An 18930-nucleotide genomic window follows, 5' to 3' on the forward strand; every position below is an offset into this window, starting at 1 on the left:
GATTCGACATGGTTTTTTGGTCGAAAAAGCCTCGTTTTTCAACAAATTAAGTAATTCAACATCAATTGAATATACCCCTAGATATTCACAATTTCAAGATCCTGGAAGTACATCTACATACATTTTGGTGAAAGCATGACAACTTGTGTAACTTGGGCACATTTTATAATAAAGTAATGGAATCACTATGCTGTGGTAACAGAATTACCAAGTGGGTAATGAGCATGGTAAACTTTAATATACAACTGAAGTTTGTGGTAATATCTCAAAATCGAAATTTTTACCTTTTTCGGTAACCGAATTATTTTACTGTTGCATGTTTTCATTTAAACAAATCAAAGAGAGATAATTATTTATGGTTGTTAAATTGCCTTGTTTCCTTTATATTAACTCTGATATTGAGATATTGAGTGTGTGCTGTTTACTTCTAACAAAACTATTAAGAGTCTCACAAACGTTTCTATAGTACAACATATGGAGTATTCGAGCTGTGTCGAGGATAGAGTTGTTTTGTCATTAGACGCTGAGAAGGCTTTTGACCTTATTACTTGGAACCACCTATTTGAAGCATTATGTAGATTTAGAGCCAAAAATATAGAGGCGTGGCTTCATGGGGATGGGACATTGGCCACAATACAATACACCACCAGCAGTTACGTCAATTTGTTAGTTCTTTCTTGTTTTACCTATATGTATAAAACTTTTGGTAATCAACAGTTTGTCATTTTGGAATGTTTACATTTCTGTCTGCATTTTCCCTTATAGGGGGGTACTCACGGAGCAATCGCTGCTTAAAATCTAAGCAATCTGACTAGATTGCTTAGAATTTAAGCATGATCTGTCCGTGTGTACCCCCCACAGCGATAGCGATGCGCATCGTTATCGCTGGTGCTAGATTGGCCTGCATGCAGGCTCAATCTAGCACATCGCTCATTTCATCCGCTGGGTGAAATGAGCGCCCCCCATTCCCCACCCCCACCCCCCACCCCGTCTCCCCCCGCAAGCTCAGCACACATCGCGCTGTGCTGAGCAGGGGGAGAGATGTGTGCTGAGCAGTTCGCTCAGTACACATCTCTCCCCAAATCGGGTTACTGATTACAATAATCGGGAATATCACCATCATTGATGTGTGCTTTCTATCTAGTCCCCAAAATGAAAAACAGTCAGATATCATTAAAAAAAACTTACTTAGTTCCAATGATTGTGGTACCTCAAGGTTCACTTTAACCTATACAACCAAAGTAATACTTAAAATGCAAAGTTGCTTAAATATTGTAATGTTGTACTTTGGGTACATTAGTGACAGAATGGAATCATTCTAAACATATTCTGTTTTTGCATTATGTGTAATAATGTCCAATTTGCTTTAGAAAGGTCACATATTAGTCCCTTACTGTATGTCTTGAAAAAGAAGCCTATAGAAATCAACTTAGATAAGGAAGTATTAAACTAGACAGCCAAACTGGTCACATGTGTACAATATTATTTTTCCTATTTGAAAATTAATTTCCATAATTTTTTATTTACATTTGGCAATGTTTTTCAATAAGTGGATATTGTAGAGTCGAAGCTCTCATAGCTTCAGGTGATACTGTGTGTGCATCATACAGTCAAATTAGTCCTACTGTACTTCTCATATTCAATGAATGTTTTATTATTTAAAGGTTATTTAAAAGCATTTTGAGGTCAGAGCAAGCACTGGTGGATTTCAGAGTCCCTTCTCTCCCTCTCCTGTGAGTAAAGGCTGCAGTTAAGCAGAACCTTCCATCTTCTTTGCAGCACAGCCCACGGCATGCCCACCGTCCTCACCCTTTTTTTGCTCATATAAATGCAGATCGTAAACCAGGTAAAGGCAAATTTTTCCATTGTTGGGTTATGCATTGTTAGTAGCACCTAAGAGTAGTACAAATTTGATAGGGCTGTTCATGCCTCCAATGTACAGGAACACTGACAAAGACTAATACAGTATGTACATACAAAGGTATTTCTTAATCTAAAGAGAAACTATGCTATCTGACATTCATTCCTATTGTATTGCAGAGCTAAATCATATACCTGAAATAACCTTGCACCTAACTTGCATAGCTACATCTGTCCAGCTTGCTGCCCATGTCAGCGTACATTTAATGATGAGCATGGGGGTTTTCCCTCTATCATCCATCATTCTGGAATGGGGAAGTGAGGGATGATAGGTATACAACAGGAACTTGAATAATGGCAGGTCACAGTGCTTTATACATGTTAGTTGCCATAATTTGTAAGAGGTTTTCTGAACATATCAAATTGTCTTTTGTGTGATATTGCCATGGCAGTATCTCTAGGAGTCTATTAATTCAGCTAAATATTGCTGTTAATCCACATAAGATTGCTATTTTCAGAAGAATTATGTATTTTTTTCGTTTATGACTATTTAACAAAAAAACTCTATTCTCTCTCTATATATTCTCAAAAGCGGCCCCCATAGCTTTCTGTGAGGGCTGTGGAAATGCCTCACTTACCAAGCTCCAAACACCTTAACTTTGCAGAGCTTGGCTCCGTTAGCAAACAAAGATAGCGCTAGGCATTGTAACCAGTAGGGTGGATACATATTTGCCTATACATCTCATGTGCGGCTGAATGGTTGTTCATGGCATACACATATTGCTGGAACTCCTCACAGGCAGCAGTAGGCCACTGATGAGGCTCAGGAAACCTATGCTTATGAACGTGGTGTTCCACGGGGCTCCAGGATAAGTAGGGAGCAAATTATAGCCCAGATATATCAAGCCTTGGAGAGCGATAAATTGCACTGTGATAAAGTACCAAACAATCAGCTCCTAACTGTCATTTTTCAAACACAGCCTGTGACATGGCAGTTAGGAGCTGGTTGGTTGGTACTTTATCACTATGCAATTTATCACTCTCCAAGGCTTGATAAATCTGGGCCAAAGCCACAGCCACATTCAAGTACTGTATTTTAAGCTCATCATATAAGCTTTCAGTGGTTAATGTGGTTGATACTGTAGATTGTCATAGTAGAACTGACTAATTGTTGGGTAATTCTGGATAGGGAATGCTTGTTTGATATAGACAACGCATACGTTTTTCTTCCCCTCAATACAGCGATGGACTGGGGCTTAAAAATGGGCCGGCATTTGTGAGCGCGTGCGCCCGGCACGGGGGCACGCCGCCACGATGTATGGGGGCGTGCCATGAGTCATGGGGGCGTGAACTCGTGGCACCCCCCCATTACCATGGCGACGCTTGCTGGAGGCGCACCGCGAGTCCGGGGGCGTGGACTTCCATAGAGACCAGTGGGGGCGGCTGAACCAGAGAGCCAGAGGCTTCGCTGCACGTGGCCTTCCCGGCTCTCTGAGGGACCGGATTGGCCCACCTGCCCATCGGCCCTTCTGGCATGTGCCAGAAGTGGCAGATGGCCAGTCCGGCCCTGCCTCAAAAGCTACATCAGAGTTTCTCAAACTCCACCATTACAGTCCAGGCTTTAATTTCCGTCTGGAAAAACCTAATATAAGGAGCATGTCCAGAAAAGAGATCCACCAAGTACTGTCCTCTTTGTGCACGCATGTAATGATACAATTGTTTTGGGGAACAAGATGATCATACTTGGGCCATCAAATTTATGAACAACCTTTTTGAGTAAGAATGTTCAGCAAAGATTGTCTGTATGCTACATGTGCATATGGCTGTAAGACCTTGCAGAATTTTATTGCATTGGTGGGAATTCGGTTCCCCGACATCAGCGGGATGTGCCGTTCTAGAACAGCACATTGAGCCTACCCCCCGTTTCCCCTGCATCCCATAAAGGTTTGTGTGAAAACTTGTGATGTTGGCACTACTGTAAGTGCCCAACATGTGTGCAGCCAAGGCACTTACTGCTGAATAGTAATCCCCCACTGTGGGAGAATATGTTGGAGGGTGGGTACATTTATAAACTAAAAACTGTTCCCCTTGTTCTTGGCACATACTGTACATAATCTAAATCCCACTTTTAAGAAAATAAGATATTAGACTTAATACTTACAAATGGAGATAGAATATCTGATGTAAAAGTTGGAGAAAACCTGGGATCCAGTGATCATCAAGCAGTATGGTTCAACATAAAGGCAGAGACTGACTCATCCCAACAAAAACAAAGGTGTTAGATTTTAGGAAGGCTGATTATGCAAGTAATGGGAAAATGTGTACGCGATTCTTTGGCAGAGTGGAGGAACTTGGAAGAAGTTTATATTTTAAAAAGTGTAATATTAGTGCTAAAAACACATGTTAAAGGAAGCCCGTGTGGTTTGCGAAAGAAGTAGCAAATATTGTGAAAGCAAAAAAAGATGGCTTTTAGGAAATATAAGCACACACAAAATATTGAAGACAAAGAGATATATCTTACAAGGAGTAGGTAATCATGTGTACAAAGGCAAAAGCTGAGGAGAATATGGCCCAGCCAGTGGGTAAAGGAAGCAAAACTTTTTTCAGGTAAATGAGCGAAAGGAGAAAAAGAAAAGGTGGAATAATAAGACTAAAGACATAGGGCTAGATGCATCATCGCTTGGAGAGTGATAATTTGAAGAGAGAAAAAGCACCAGCCAATCAGCTTCCTAACTGCCATGTCACAGGCCCCATTTGAAAAATATCAGTTAGGAGCTGGTTGGCTGGTAGTTTATCACTTTCCATTTTATCACTCTCCAAGTGATTATGCATCTATCCCATAGACTGGGAGTCTTTTTGAGGGAGACACTGTAATACCCTCATGTGCATACCCTTTTCTTACTTTAATAATCTTCAGCTGCACCAAATCCAGCAGTCTTCTGCCACCTGATACTTATTCCAGTGTCATCTGCTGATGTAGCTATGTTTATTTACCCTGTACTTGTCCTATATTGTCGTCAACTGTAAGTTGCTGTTTTCCTGTTTGATTATTTGTTTATGTACTCTGTAATTGGGCGCTGCGGAACCCTTGTGGCGCCATATAAATAAAGGATGATAATAATAATAATAATAATAATAATAGCAGATCATCTTAATAATTATTTTTGCTCAGTATTCACTATGAAAAGAGAGGGGAAGGGGCCACATTTAAGTTGCAGGAAAGTTCAGAAAAAATAAACAAGTACATTTACAGAGGAGAAGGTCCTAACAGGACTCTCAAAGCTGAAAGTAGATAAATCAATGGGGCCAGATGGGATACATCCAAGGATACTAAAAGAGCTTAAAGGGGTGCCGGTAGCACCATTAACAGAATTATTCAACCAGTCACTAGCTAGACGAGTAATTCCAGAGGACTAGAAAAGAGTGAACATAGTCCCACTGCACAAAAGTGTAAGCAAGGAAGAGGCAAGCAATTATTGATCAGTGAGCCTTACATCAATAGTAAGGAAATGGATGGAAACACTCTTAAAAGAAAGAGTTGTGGATTATCTCAAATCCAGCAATTTACAGGACCCCAAACAGAATGGATTCACTAGGGGGAGATCATATCAAACAAACATTATTTACTTTTTTGACCGTGTGACTTAAGTAATAGATAAAGGTTGGGTTGTACATATAGCTTATCTAGACTTTAGTAAGGCTTTTAACACTGTCCTACATCGTCAGACTGCTAAATAAACTTGAACGCATGGGACTGGACACTAAGATGGTTGAATGGTTAATATCTTTGTTGCAGGATAGAAAACAGAGCATTGTAGTAAAAGGAGTGCATTCACTGGGGGGAAATGTTACCAGTTGAGTACACCAGGGATCTGTACTTGAAACAGTGCTTTTTAATATCTTTATTGGTGACATTGCAAATGGCATTAAAGGGAAAGTATGTTTTTTTGCAGATGACACAAAGGTATGCAACAGGGTAGACACACCAGGAGGGGCAAAACAAATGATTGATGATCTAGGTAGACTAGAGGAATGGTCAAGAGTGTGGCAATTACAGTTTAATGCCCAAAAAATGCAAAATCATTCACTTGGGTCTAAAAAATCCAAAGGCTAAATATAGTAATAATGGTACTATACTGGAAATTACTGAAAAGGAAAGGGATCTAGGAGTCACTATTTCAGGTGACTTAAAGGCAGGTAAGCAATGTAACAAAGCAATGAGGAAGGCTAGTCAGATGCTTGGCTGCATTGGGAAAGAAATCAGCAGCAGAAAGAAAGACGTAATAATGCCACTATATAGGTCATTGGTACGGCCTCATTTACAATACTGTGTTTAATTCTGGAGGCCATATCTTCAGAAGGATAGTAATACATTATAGACTGTACAACGAAGGGCAACTAAAATGGTGCATGATCTATATCACAAAACATAGCAAGAAAGACTAAAAAATCTCAATATGTATAGTTTGGAGCAGAAAAGGGAAAGGTGGAACATTATAGAAACTTTCAAATGTATCAAGGGTTTTAACAAAGTCCAGGAGGGAAACATTCTTCAAATGAAGAGAAGTATTAGAACATGAGGACATGCATTGAAACGTAAGGGAGGTACAGTAGGTATCTTCATGGAGAATTTGAGGAAAAATTACTTTACAGAAAGGGTTGTGGACAAGTGGAATAGCCTCCTATCAGAGGTGGTAGAGGCTAAGACAGTAGAGCAATTTAAACACGCATGGGATAGACATAATGATATCCTTACAAAGAAATAAGGATCATATAAGGTTTGCAGTCAAAATATGGTAAAAAAGGGGCAGACTAGATGGGTCAAGTGGTTCTTATCTGCTGTCAAATTCTACGTATGCAAGTAACCATTAACTTGGTGTATACTTATGTGATCTCAAGGTAATACAAAGATTTGCAACATTTGTTGAAGGTTGGTTTGCTGCAAGTCAGTTAGTTCAGCTGAAGTTGAGTCATTCGCATATAACATATTAATTAAATTTCTATGTTTTTAATTATTACACAAGTCTTGGGTTTTGGGTTTGGATCTGTATCTCCTTTGTGTGCTTGAACTGTATTTGGTTTTGCCAAAACTGCCCTTGCAATTTTTGTTTTTAGATCTGTATTTTTTACAAAAATCTTATAAACAGCTAAAATCACATAATTTTGGCATTTTTTTTATTCCTACAGTATTATTAACCTCAATAACATTAATTTCTAATCATTTAAAGTCACTTTTGACCACCTCACCACTCACAATATTGTTTTCATCCTATTTAAGCCAAAACGATGCACCGAGGTAGCTGGATGACTAAGCTAAATGACAGCAGTGGGCTGCACAAACATGTGGCACTTAAACTTCCAACATGGCACATCTAGGAAACAGAATGGTACTGCAGTGGCAGACAGGGTGGCAGTTTAAAAAACTATGAAAATATTTGTCGTCTACATAAGAAGACAGTCAGCAATGTATGTGTATGAATATTTCACTGTGGTACCGCCTTCAGTGTCACAATACTTGGATGAAATTGGGGTACCACCTATAGTGTCACAATAAGTGAATGAATATTACACTGTGGTACCACCTACAATGTCACAATACTTGGGTAAAATTGGGGTACCACCTACAATGACACAATAAGTGAATGAATATTACACTGCGCTACCACCTACAATGTCACAATACTTGGATGAAATTGGGGTACTACCTACAGTGTCACAATTAGTGAATAAATATTACACTGCGGTACCACCTACAGTGTCACAATAGGGTATGAATATTACACTGTGATGCCACCTACAGTGTCACAATATGTGTATGGATATTACACTGTGGCAACACTCACAGTGTCACAATACTTGGATGAAATTGGGTTACCACCTACAGTGTCTCAATATGTGTATGAATATTACACTGTGGTACCATCTACACTGTCACAATATGTGTATGAATATTACACTTTGGCACAACCTACAGTGTCACAATAGGTGTAGGAATATTATACTGTGGTAACGACAGTGTCCCAATATGTGTATGAATATTACACTGTAGTACCACCTACAGTGTCACATTATATGTGTATGAATATCACACTGCAGTACCACATACAGTGTCACAATATGTGTAGGAATATTACACTGTAGTACCACCTACAGTGTCACAATACTTGGATAAAATGGGGATATTATCTACAATGTTATGATACGTGTATGAATATCACACTGTGGTATCACCTACAGTGTCACAATACTTAGATGACATTGGGGTACTGCCTACAGTGTCACAATACATGTATGAATATTACACTGCAGAACCACCTGCAGTGTCCCAATATGTGTATGAATATTACACTGTGGTACCACCTACAGTGCCACAATACATGCATGAAGATTACACTGTGGTACCTTCTGCACTGTCACAATACGTGTCTGAATATTACTCTGTTGCACCACCTACAGTGTCACAATAGGTGTAGGAATATTACACTGTGGTAATGACAGTGTCCTAATATGTGTATGAATATTACACTGCGGTACCACGTACAGTGTCACAATACGTGTATGAATATTACACTGTGGTACCACCTACAGTGTCACAATATGTGTAGGAATATTACACTGTGGTACCACCTACAGTGTCACAATATGTGCATGAATATTACACTGCGGCACAGTTTTACAATACTTTGATGAAATTGGGGTACCACCTACAGTGTCGTGATAAGTGCATGAATATTACACTGTGGTACCACCTACAGTGTCACAATACTTGAATGTAATTGGGTTACCACCTAAAGTGTCACAATACATGTATGAATTTTACTCTGCGGAAACACCTACAGTATCACAATATGTGTGTGAATAGTACACTGCGGTACCACCTAAAGTGTCACAATATGTGTATGAATATTACAGTGTGGTACCACCTACAGTGTCACAATACATGTATGAATATTACACTGTGGTACCACCTACAGTGTCACAATACTTGGATGACATTGGGGTACCACCTACAGTGTCACAATACATGTATGACTATTACACTGCGGAACCACCTACAGTGTCACAATACATGTATGAATATTAAACTGCAGTACCACCTAAAGTGTCACAATACTTGGATGAAATTGGGGTACGATCTACAGCGTCACAATACTTGTATAAATACATTACACTGCAGTCTGACCTGCAGCGTCACAATATTTGTATGAATATTACACTGCGGTCTGACCAGCACTACTTCTATATGAAAAAGAATATTATAGTATACTGGGGAACAACAAAAAAAGGCAATTATATTATTAGCTTTTATTTATTTACTCTGGGGCAGAGCCCCTGAATTAATGGACAGAGCACCCTTGGACAGACAGAGCACCCCTGGAGGACACAGCAGCCACTGGATGGACGGAGAGAGCATACTTGGATGACAGAGCACCCCTGGAGGACACAGCAGCCCCTTGATGGATGGACAGAGCACCCCTGGAGGACACAGCAGTCCCTTGATGGACAACACAGCACTCCTGCATGCAGAGCCGGCCCTAACCAATATGATGCCCTAGGCAAGATTTTGGCTGGTGCCCCCTAGCACCACCGCTAGTTCCGCCTCTGACCCTGCTGCACCCCTTTCCCAGCACCATCACACACACCCCCTTCCCACTCCGAACCGATAGCAGTAATTTTTTTTTTTTCCTACTCCATGTAATTTAAATAAGAACAGTGTCCACATTCGGCGCACAGCCCAGAAAGGTATGTGTTTTTTTCTGGCAAGGGGCATGGCCACACAAAGGTACCCCCAATTCAACTTATGCCTCACAGTAGTGCAACTTTATTCACAAGTTATCATACAATAGTGTCCCTAATTCACATTACATCACACAGTAGTACCAATTTACCTTATATACGTTACTTCTCACAGTAGTGCCCCTCATTCACATAACATCATACTGAATTGCTCCTTAATCACATTAAACACCATATTGCTCTTGATTCTCATTACATCACACCATATTGCTCCTTATTCACATTACACCACACCATATTGCTCTTTATTCACAGTAGTGCCCTATCTATACGTTACGCCACATAGTATAGCACCTTATACACACAATGTCACACACTGGTAATGCATTTATACACATAATACCACACAGTAATGCCCCTTACACATACTGTATGCCATACATTGTTAATGCCCTTATATACATAATGACACACATAATGTCCCTTACACATATGCCGCACATTATTAGTGCCCTTATACACATAATGACACTTATAGTGCCCCTTACACATATGTTACACATTATTAATGCCCTTATACAAATAATGACACATATAGTTCCTGGCATGAGTCTACTGGCAGCTCTGCTAACGTTGGGTGCCTATTTTTTTATGAAAATGCATCTTATTTGCATTGCTATGTGGCTAGGATGCACAAGCAGCTTCTGCTGATTAAAATGATATGCAGCATGCCTATATATTATGTGCGACTGTGGCTGTATCTGCATACGAAATGCTGCACACAGAATATAGGCATGCCGCATATCATTTTAATCAGCAGAAGCTGTTTGTGCCCCTAGACATACCAGATGCCCTAGGCAATTGCCTAGTTTGCCTATGCCTAAGGCCGGCTCTGCCTGCATGGACACAGCACCCTGGATGGACACAGCACATCTGCAGTATACAAGCTCCATAACCAGAGTGAAAATGGCGCGATCACCGGGGACCTTTATAAAAGTCAAAACCATGAGAATACAACAGTGGGAGGATGACGTTTTGCCTCATTTTAGGGTCCAAGTCAGGCGGGAAAACCTTGAGCCAGACTAGGATCCTGGCTTGGATCTTGAGGTTCAGGTGAGTCCGGTTCTCTGAGAACCTGAACCGCTCATCTCTAGTAAAGGCAGTGGAAGCTATTCTTCAACTTCTACTCCTACCTCTCATGTGTTGTTGTTGTTGTTGTTGTTATTTTTATATATATATATACAAAGTTTTGTAGTGTCTCTAATACTACTGCTAAGCACAGATAAGGACAGCACACAGAATTTAAAAGATTAATATAATTATTATTGTGTTACAATTTTTTCCACTAATGGATAATGTGCAGAGTTTAATACTGACAGCATTAGAAAGGCTTAGGTCTGTTTCCAGTGTTCTGCCAAGATTATTAAAGTTTAATAAGAAAATGCCAATTTAAATGTTCCTCACTAGCACTTGTGCAGTTTCATACTCTTCATGTTAGTAGTGGACAACTGGCTACTTGGCGACTGCCTGTGTTCCTTAAAGGGGTTTCATGATGCAGTCCTAGCAATAATCATTTCCTCTCTTTGGGGCTGATGAGGAATTGGGTATAAGCGCATTCTTCGGTACAAATTGTGCTTTTTCTTGTATTATACTTGCACACAAAAAATTACAAGTGTATCTTTTGACTGTGTGCTTATGCCTAGAGGTGGAACAGAGGAAGTAGGAGCTGTGCAAGCATTGGCAAAGTATATCTAGGAAGGATTCATGCAAATACATCCCATGCAGACAACAAGAAAGGCACGTACTGCATGCTTGGCCATTTTTTGGATAGCTGTGTGCATCTTGAACCCTGACACTGATACTATAATACCCCTTTCACACCGCACAAATAACCCAGTATCGACTTGGTATATTGCTGGGTCCATGCGGGTCACTGTGTGGAATGAAAGGGTCAGACCCCGAATTCCTGAGTCGCCTGACCCGGTAATTCAACCCGGGAATAAAGCTGGGTTATTCCCGGGCTATTACCGGGTCAGGTGCAGTGTGAACGGGTTTCCCGGGTCGATGCAATCCGGTACCCGTTCACAGCGTAGGGAGAGGCGGCGCAGAGTTGATCTCATCTCCTAGCACCACCTCCGCCCCCACCCCTGATGACACCGCCATCATACCGGGTCGGGAAGTCAGTTCTCAGGGTCCAATGAACGATCTCACCTGGGAAGGACCCGTTTCTAATTCCCGGGTGCGATCTGAAAGCGGTATTAGTGTGGCTACAGCAACCATTCACATTATTTATATGATATCTGCAAATGGTCGTGGCACGGAAGCAAATTCCCATTTGATTTTTTTCCCCTTAGAACCACCTAGAAAGTTTTTTTTAATGTATTTTTAAACATGCATTTAAAGATTTCATTAGAAGAAAAAATTATTCCCGGTGGTGTCTCGCACCCCCTCCCATGTAAAATGCTTATTATTTCACCAATAGCGACATAAATAAAAAAAATTAAAAAAAGATATTCAGGAGAGTTATGTTTAAAACAGCAAAGCATTGTGTTGATCTGATTGTGGGGTTGTGTTTGCCTGACATAAGCTTTATGCGTTATTTCACTGAGCAGCTTGTTGTTTGTGTATAACAAAGATGGTAAAAGGTGAGTGATGTTTATTGGCAGTGTGAATTGTCCAGAGAGCAGTGGGATATGAGGGCATATAGATCAATATATTTCTTCCCTCTGCTCACAGGCACCTCCCCACACCACTCTGAGGTCCGCTCATTTCCAGCTATCCACTGACCAGTGTGTACAGTCAGGTGAGTCTCTTCTGATCTTTATCCTTTGTAAATCCCTGAAGCAACCAGACAATCTTGTACTAACTGCAAATAACATTGTACCATTTCCCCAAGTGACCAAGATGTCTATACCATTGTGACCTGACTGGAGGGTCCTTCTTGACCCGATTGTGTTAAAGAATGGCAAATGAACTATTGTGCGGGCTTGTTTTCCGTTTCCTACTCCCAGTCTGCTTACTGGCAGGTATGTAAAAAAATACCAATTACACAACTATAGTCTCACAACATATACTGTATAAAATACATGACAGTTTAAACTTTCCCATTGCATATATGTATATAATTTGTTACATGCAATATAATCAAAAACATTCTGGCAAAATAATTTACACATGCTTAAAAAAAATATGATTGCATAAGTTTTTAGTAATTGACACAAAATGTCATGGCTTTTTCTTGTTAAATGTTCATGTACAGTATGTAATTGATTTCTCCAAACAACAACAACAACATAAAAGGTTTGCGTTGTATACCTATAGTGCTTAACAGGGCATGCAGTGTCATTAATGTATCATTTGCAGCCAAAACCCCCCAAACAATAAAAAATATTTGTTATACTTGTCTGATTGTGTTCCCTTATTTGTCTTGCAGCTATATGTATCCGTTTCAATGGATTCTCGGTCATCTATTTTGTTTTCCTGATGCTCATTCCTCTGTTATCAAAACCTACTTACGCCACAATAAAAGGTAGGTTTCTGTGTCCACTGAATACAAAGGATTGCAGCATAGGTGACTGTTTATACTGTAACATGAGTATTATGCTTTAAGTTTTAAATTACAAGTATATATATGACCAGTCACAATGTGACAAGCCACCAGGCGCTGGCCGCTAATTATTAAGAGACACCGTAATAGCCTAAATCTCACCCTGTAACAGCTGCTGCCATATAATGGGGACCACTTAATCACCCACTACTGTGGTAAAAAGACACACAAACAAAAATATATAGCGCTGCTGTGCCAAGGTGAGTATAGTAACAACACAGTTTAAAAATTATTTTTAAAAATGTATTATACAATCAAAATACACTCGGCCGGTGCTTAAAATCAATATGGTTTTACAATCATCATAAATACTCCTAAGCAGCTGGACTCCTTAACACAATAAAGAAGCTATTGCACATTAATAAATAGCAACATAAGCTTCAGAAATCAACAGTTAATTGAAACAGTTTCCACCGGTTTACTACAAGCGGTCACAATACAATGTTTCAAAGTTCCATTTTGAGTTGGTTTAGTATGCTAAAATAGTGCTCCAGAATGATAGGTTTCCGACTGTTTGGTTAGCAAGCTCTCAGGTTTATTGGATTGAAATACCTGACCTCGCTGCTGTCTGATATAAACAGTGTCCATCAATCAGCATAAACTTGGAGTATTATAATATTTAAAAGGTGCATGAAAAGGTTCCAAACAAGTGCTCCAATTAACATGGATATTTCATGGATCGGAGTGGGCAGACTCCGATTACTCTCTCACGTAATCAAGATAAGCACGGTGACGGGTCTCCTCACTCCACTAGTAGCCACTCGTTACTCGGGATCAAATTATTTGCTGTATACACCAAGCCTCAGAAAGTCCCTCTTAACCCGTTTCTCCGCTTAGTACATGCTCAGCGGCTTCATCAGAAGAATAAACAAGTGTTAATTGGAGCACTTGTTTGGGACCTTTTCATGCACCTTTTAAATATTATAATACTCCAAGTTTATGCTGATTGATAGACACTGATAGACAGCAGCGAGGTCAAGTATTTCAATCCAGTACACCTAAGAGCTTTCTAACCAAACAGTCAGAAACCTATCATTCTGGAGCACTATTTTAGCATACTAAACCAACTCAAAACGGAACTTTGAAGCAGTGTATTGTGACCTCTTGTAGTAAACAGGTGGAAACTGTTTCAATTAACTGTTGATTTCTGAAGCTTATGTTGCTATTTATTAATGCGCAATAGCTTCTTTATTGTGTTAAGGAGTCCAGCTGCTTATGAGTAATTATGATGATTGTAAAACCATATTGCTTTTAAACACCGGCCGAGTGTATTTTGATTGTATAATACATTTTAAAAAAATCATTTTTAAACTGTGTTGTTACTATACTCACCTTGGCACAGCAGCGCTATATATTTTTGTTTGTAAGTTTTAAATTAGCATTGTATTTTTTTAAGTTTCTGTTACTTGCAAGTTAAATATATTTATGTTTAAGACTGGAGTATTGGTATATTGTATCAGTAAAGTGTTTTAAGTATAATTACTGCTTAGTTTACCAACTGAAAGTTTGTGCAAAAGTTAAAGTAGGGCCACTTTTTAGGGTTGTGATTCAGATTAAGCATCCCTGATTTTATTGATTATTGTCAGCAACTAATTATATTGCTGCATTTTATACTATAGAGTACATCCATCTGGGTTCTATGACAGCTGTTTGTACATGGGTACTTGCATGAACAAAAATGATTTGTTACTGATTTACTGGATTAGCATACAGCATAACATACTATAGTCAAGATTATTTGAGAAGATTGCATCCTGATTATGAGGAATCCATATGTTATACCGGCAGACACCAGCTGTTGGGATTCCAACATCTGTCTCCTGAGTAATGGGATCCTGACAGCCGATATTTTAACTGCATCCCGATTGAACACATTTTAAAACATACAGTTATATGTGTCATGCAGTCATTCTGATATTGGTTCTCTGATCTCTCTTATTACTATTAGATAATTGTGTCCGAGATGATGTGTTGATTTGTTGTTTTGATTGTTCTTTATACTATATGAATAGTTATGTCATCTTTCGTGTCATTATTCCTACAACATCACTTTGGGGTGGATATTGCACTTTTTTTGTTAGGATTGTTTTGTATGATGAATGGCTGTTTTCTTTCTACCAGAAAAGTAATACAAATCTGATTAAAATTATACCCCAAACAATATCATACAGTTTATATCAATGATTCCAAACCAGTGTGTCAGAACACATTATTACTAACAATACCAAGTTAGCTGTGTCACAAGGCATACGTCTTACGGTTAAACAAAAAGTTTTAGCTGTGGTTTACGTTGATTTTTGACATTATATTCGCGAAAAATTGTGAGGTATTTGTGATGATGGCTGTGTCACAATGCACTTTTTATGCTTTCTTTAAAATTGTGGAAATGTCTTGTCGGAGTTTTGGTAACATTGCAAATGTGAAAAGCTGCTAAAAAGGATCTACGCAAACACTGTAGTATTTTTTTTCTATAGGTGAGGTCTTTACCATGGTAGGGTATTACTGGGTGATACTGGTAATCTAGGTGAGCTATAGCAGGACTTCTGCAGACAAGTCTGTGGAATTTTAATCTGAACGTTATAGGAAGCCAGTGAAGCAGAAGAGGGAGTTTGGGGAGAGTTCAGGAGTCTTAACATTTGTGATTGATTGTAGAGTAAATTGTCATGTCATTGGCAAGACAGACAGAAAGAGATTGCAATAGTCCAGGTGAGAAATTATGAGGGAGTGGATATTGAAGCCCAATTGTGTTTTGGGGCGAGGTTGACACTGAAATGCCACATTTATTGATAGGTACTGTAGAATGATGGTGTAATTTACTATAAAGAGATATCAGGCAAAGGTTTTGAATGTGAATTGAATTTTTCCTATGACAAACTTAAAACGCCTTTCAAACCTCCATGAGCAGATGGCTAAAAAGACAGTTTAAGAAGTAGCCTAATACATAATTAGAGAGTGACTGTTGATTTATGACAGTATTTACAGTAAGTAGCATACCATATACTCATCATTTAAAAAGGACTGTTACAATTAGGTATAAACATATTTTCAATAAGCCACTGAACTAATCATTTCCATCTAATGTATCAGAATACATTATTGTTCTACAATTACATGTTAACTGTGGCATAAGAAATTAAGCTGGCAACGGACTGCATGAAAATGCAACTGACTAGCCAACTAACATGGAGGAGACAGGGAGATAATCAAAATAATTGAACAGGTTTGATAACCAACAGACGATACCAGAAGAAAATAATACTTTTTGAGGGGTGTAGTACGTATGCCGGCGCTCGGGCTCCCGGAGACCAGCATATCGGCGCCGGGAGCCCGACCGCCGGCATACCGACAGCGTGGCGAGCGCAAAGGAGCCCCTTGCGGGCTCGGTGGCGCACCACGCGCGCCACACTATTTTATTCTCCCTCCAGGGGGGTCGTGGACCCCCACGAGGGAGAATAGCTGTCGGTATGCCGGGTGTCGGGATTCTGGCGCCGGTATACTGTGCGCCGGGATCCCGACATTCGGCATACTGAAGACCACCCTTTTTGAGGGCACACTTTGTACAATATGTATAGAAAATGTTAAAATATAACTTTTATTCAAACGTAGGTCAAATATATAAGACTTTACTCACAATACAACAACAAAGAGAAATATTTTTAGGATTTTTTTTTTTGCTGGGGGGTATATAATAAACCTCCTCTTTGAAAAGAAAAATAGTAAACGGTAAGGGTGATTCACCTTACTACAAGTGGAAGTTGTGAATATTTTTACTCCTAATATTAGTCAACCGTTAAATGTATAACAGTATTGTGTCAATCATGTGTGGCTGACATACACAGATACCAAAATCTTGTCTCCTCATAAATTGTGGACGAGAAATAACAATTTATTATGGAGTCTGTATAAACCACTAATGTCTAGTGGTACTTTTTAAAGAAGTTGAAAAGCAGTTTCCAGTTCTCACAAATGATGCATTTTATAATATATACACCTTACTGATACATTTAGTATTAATGTTCAGAGAGAAAAAGCTGTATTAATATATCAGCATACTGTATTCATAACATGGATCAGAACAGCATATATATCTGTATCATCACATTTGTCCTCTTGCTGTCAAAGACCTCTTCTCGACACATTTCACTCGCAGCTCTCAGCGACCATCTTTACCCGCTTTTTCTCCTGCTGGTAAAGGTCCACTTTGAATGTCTTTAGATCCCCCCTCTTCTCCCCGTGGGGATGTCTCTCTCTGCTGCAGTTGCTGACAGTTGAGTGACCATGCCGGGCATTGCTTAAGTCTCTTCACCGGTGTGGCGGAGGATTCAGCAATGTTGGGGGCCCAGAGCACCACTCCTGTCAGGAGGAGCCCATTCTCTATTGGTTGGATATAGTTAACAGAGAACTTGCACATCCTTCTTTAATAACCAAATCTCGTACCTCCTCCCGGATGTGTCCAGTTTAAATGCGATGCTAGCCAATGCAGCATACAGGGCTTTGAGACCTCTGTGAAAATGCGTGATACTGAGAGATGTGGCCAAATCTAGGAGGTGTGGTCACACCCCTTCCAGAAAGAAATGTAAACTACCATGCATGACCGTGCAAAGTGGCCCTGTGCTGCAAAGGGGGGCATTTGTTTCTCTCAGCAGATGGCCAGGACACTTGATGGATCTCTCCAACAGACACAGGCCCTATTAATTAGTACCCACTCCCCTCTTTCCTCATTGACTGCAAGTCTCCCAAAATTGCAGTCTCCCAAAATTCAAGAAACCCCCCTCCCCCAACAAAAACCCTTGGATCTGCTGCCCACAGGTGAGACTGTTGATAGGAATAGCTATCCAGGCCCCCACCCAACACTGCAGATTTTTCATTGTTACTGTGAAATTAAAGCCAGAATGTCTGATGTTTTGTAAAAGTTTCTGATTCGGTAATTGATAAAACTGTTTTATGCAATTTGAAATATTACTTCTGCTTAGAGCTGTATTAACACCTCAAGGGGCTCGAGGCAAGATACCGGTCTGTTGTTTTTCTAGCACATCCCACAGGTGCTTGATCTGTTTGAGGTCTGGGGAATTTGGAGGTCAAATCAACACTTTAAACTCTTCGTCATGTTCCTCAAATCATTATTAAACATTTTTAAACGTGGCATGGCATATTTTCATGCTGGAAGAGGACACTGCCATCAGGGAACGCTGTTGCCATGAGTGTGTGCACTTGGTATGCAACAATGTTTAGCTAGGTGGTACATGTCAACAGTGTCGGACTGGGGCATGGAGGGCCCACTGAGGGGATGCAGTGGTAGAGGCCCATGCTTAGGGGTGTGGGCAGCTGCCGCAGAGGCTTGGCCAACCATGGTATTGGCCCCATGATAAATATATATAGTAAATATTTCTAATTCATGCATGATAATGTACCAGATTAATAACTGCAATGCACTGTAGATAATATGTATAATTTACAATTAAAGTGCACAGTCTGGAACCTGATCCCTAGAGGAGGAGGTGGGCCTCCTGTACCCCTGTGGGCCAGTCCAACCCTCCATGGCAAAGTAACATCCACATGAAAGCCAGGACCCAAGGTTTCCCAACAGATCATTGGGGGTAATTCCAAGTTGATCGCAGCAGGATTCTTGTTAGCAATTGGGCAGAACCATGTGCAGTGCAGGGGGAGGCAGATATAACATGTGCAGAGAGTGTTAGATTTGGATGGGGTGTGTTCAATCTGCAATC

At 40.0% G+C, this 18930-nt stretch overlaps 1 protein-coding gene across 1 annotated transcript in view; it reads left to right on the plus strand.

Annotated features, from left to right (window-relative positions):
• Positions 1 to 12559: 12559 nt before the first annotated feature.
• The window catches only part of LOC135057252 (piezo-type mechanosensitive ion channel component 2-like), a 216119-nt gene continuing 209748 nt past the window's right edge, over positions 12560 to 18930 (plus strand). The window contains 2 exon segments of the mRNA XM_063963144.1: positions 12560 to 12623; positions 13031 to 13126. Coding sequence (XP_063819214.1) covers positions 12560 to 12623; positions 13031 to 13126 — 160 coding nt within the window.

This window comes from Pseudophryne corroboree, chromosome 3, assembly GCF_028390025.1.
Source record: "Pseudophryne corroboree isolate aPseCor3 chromosome 3, aPseCor3.hap2, whole genome shotgun sequence".
NCBI classification, from domain to species: domain Eukaryota; kingdom Metazoa; phylum Chordata; class Amphibia; order Anura; family Myobatrachidae; genus Pseudophryne; species Pseudophryne corroboree.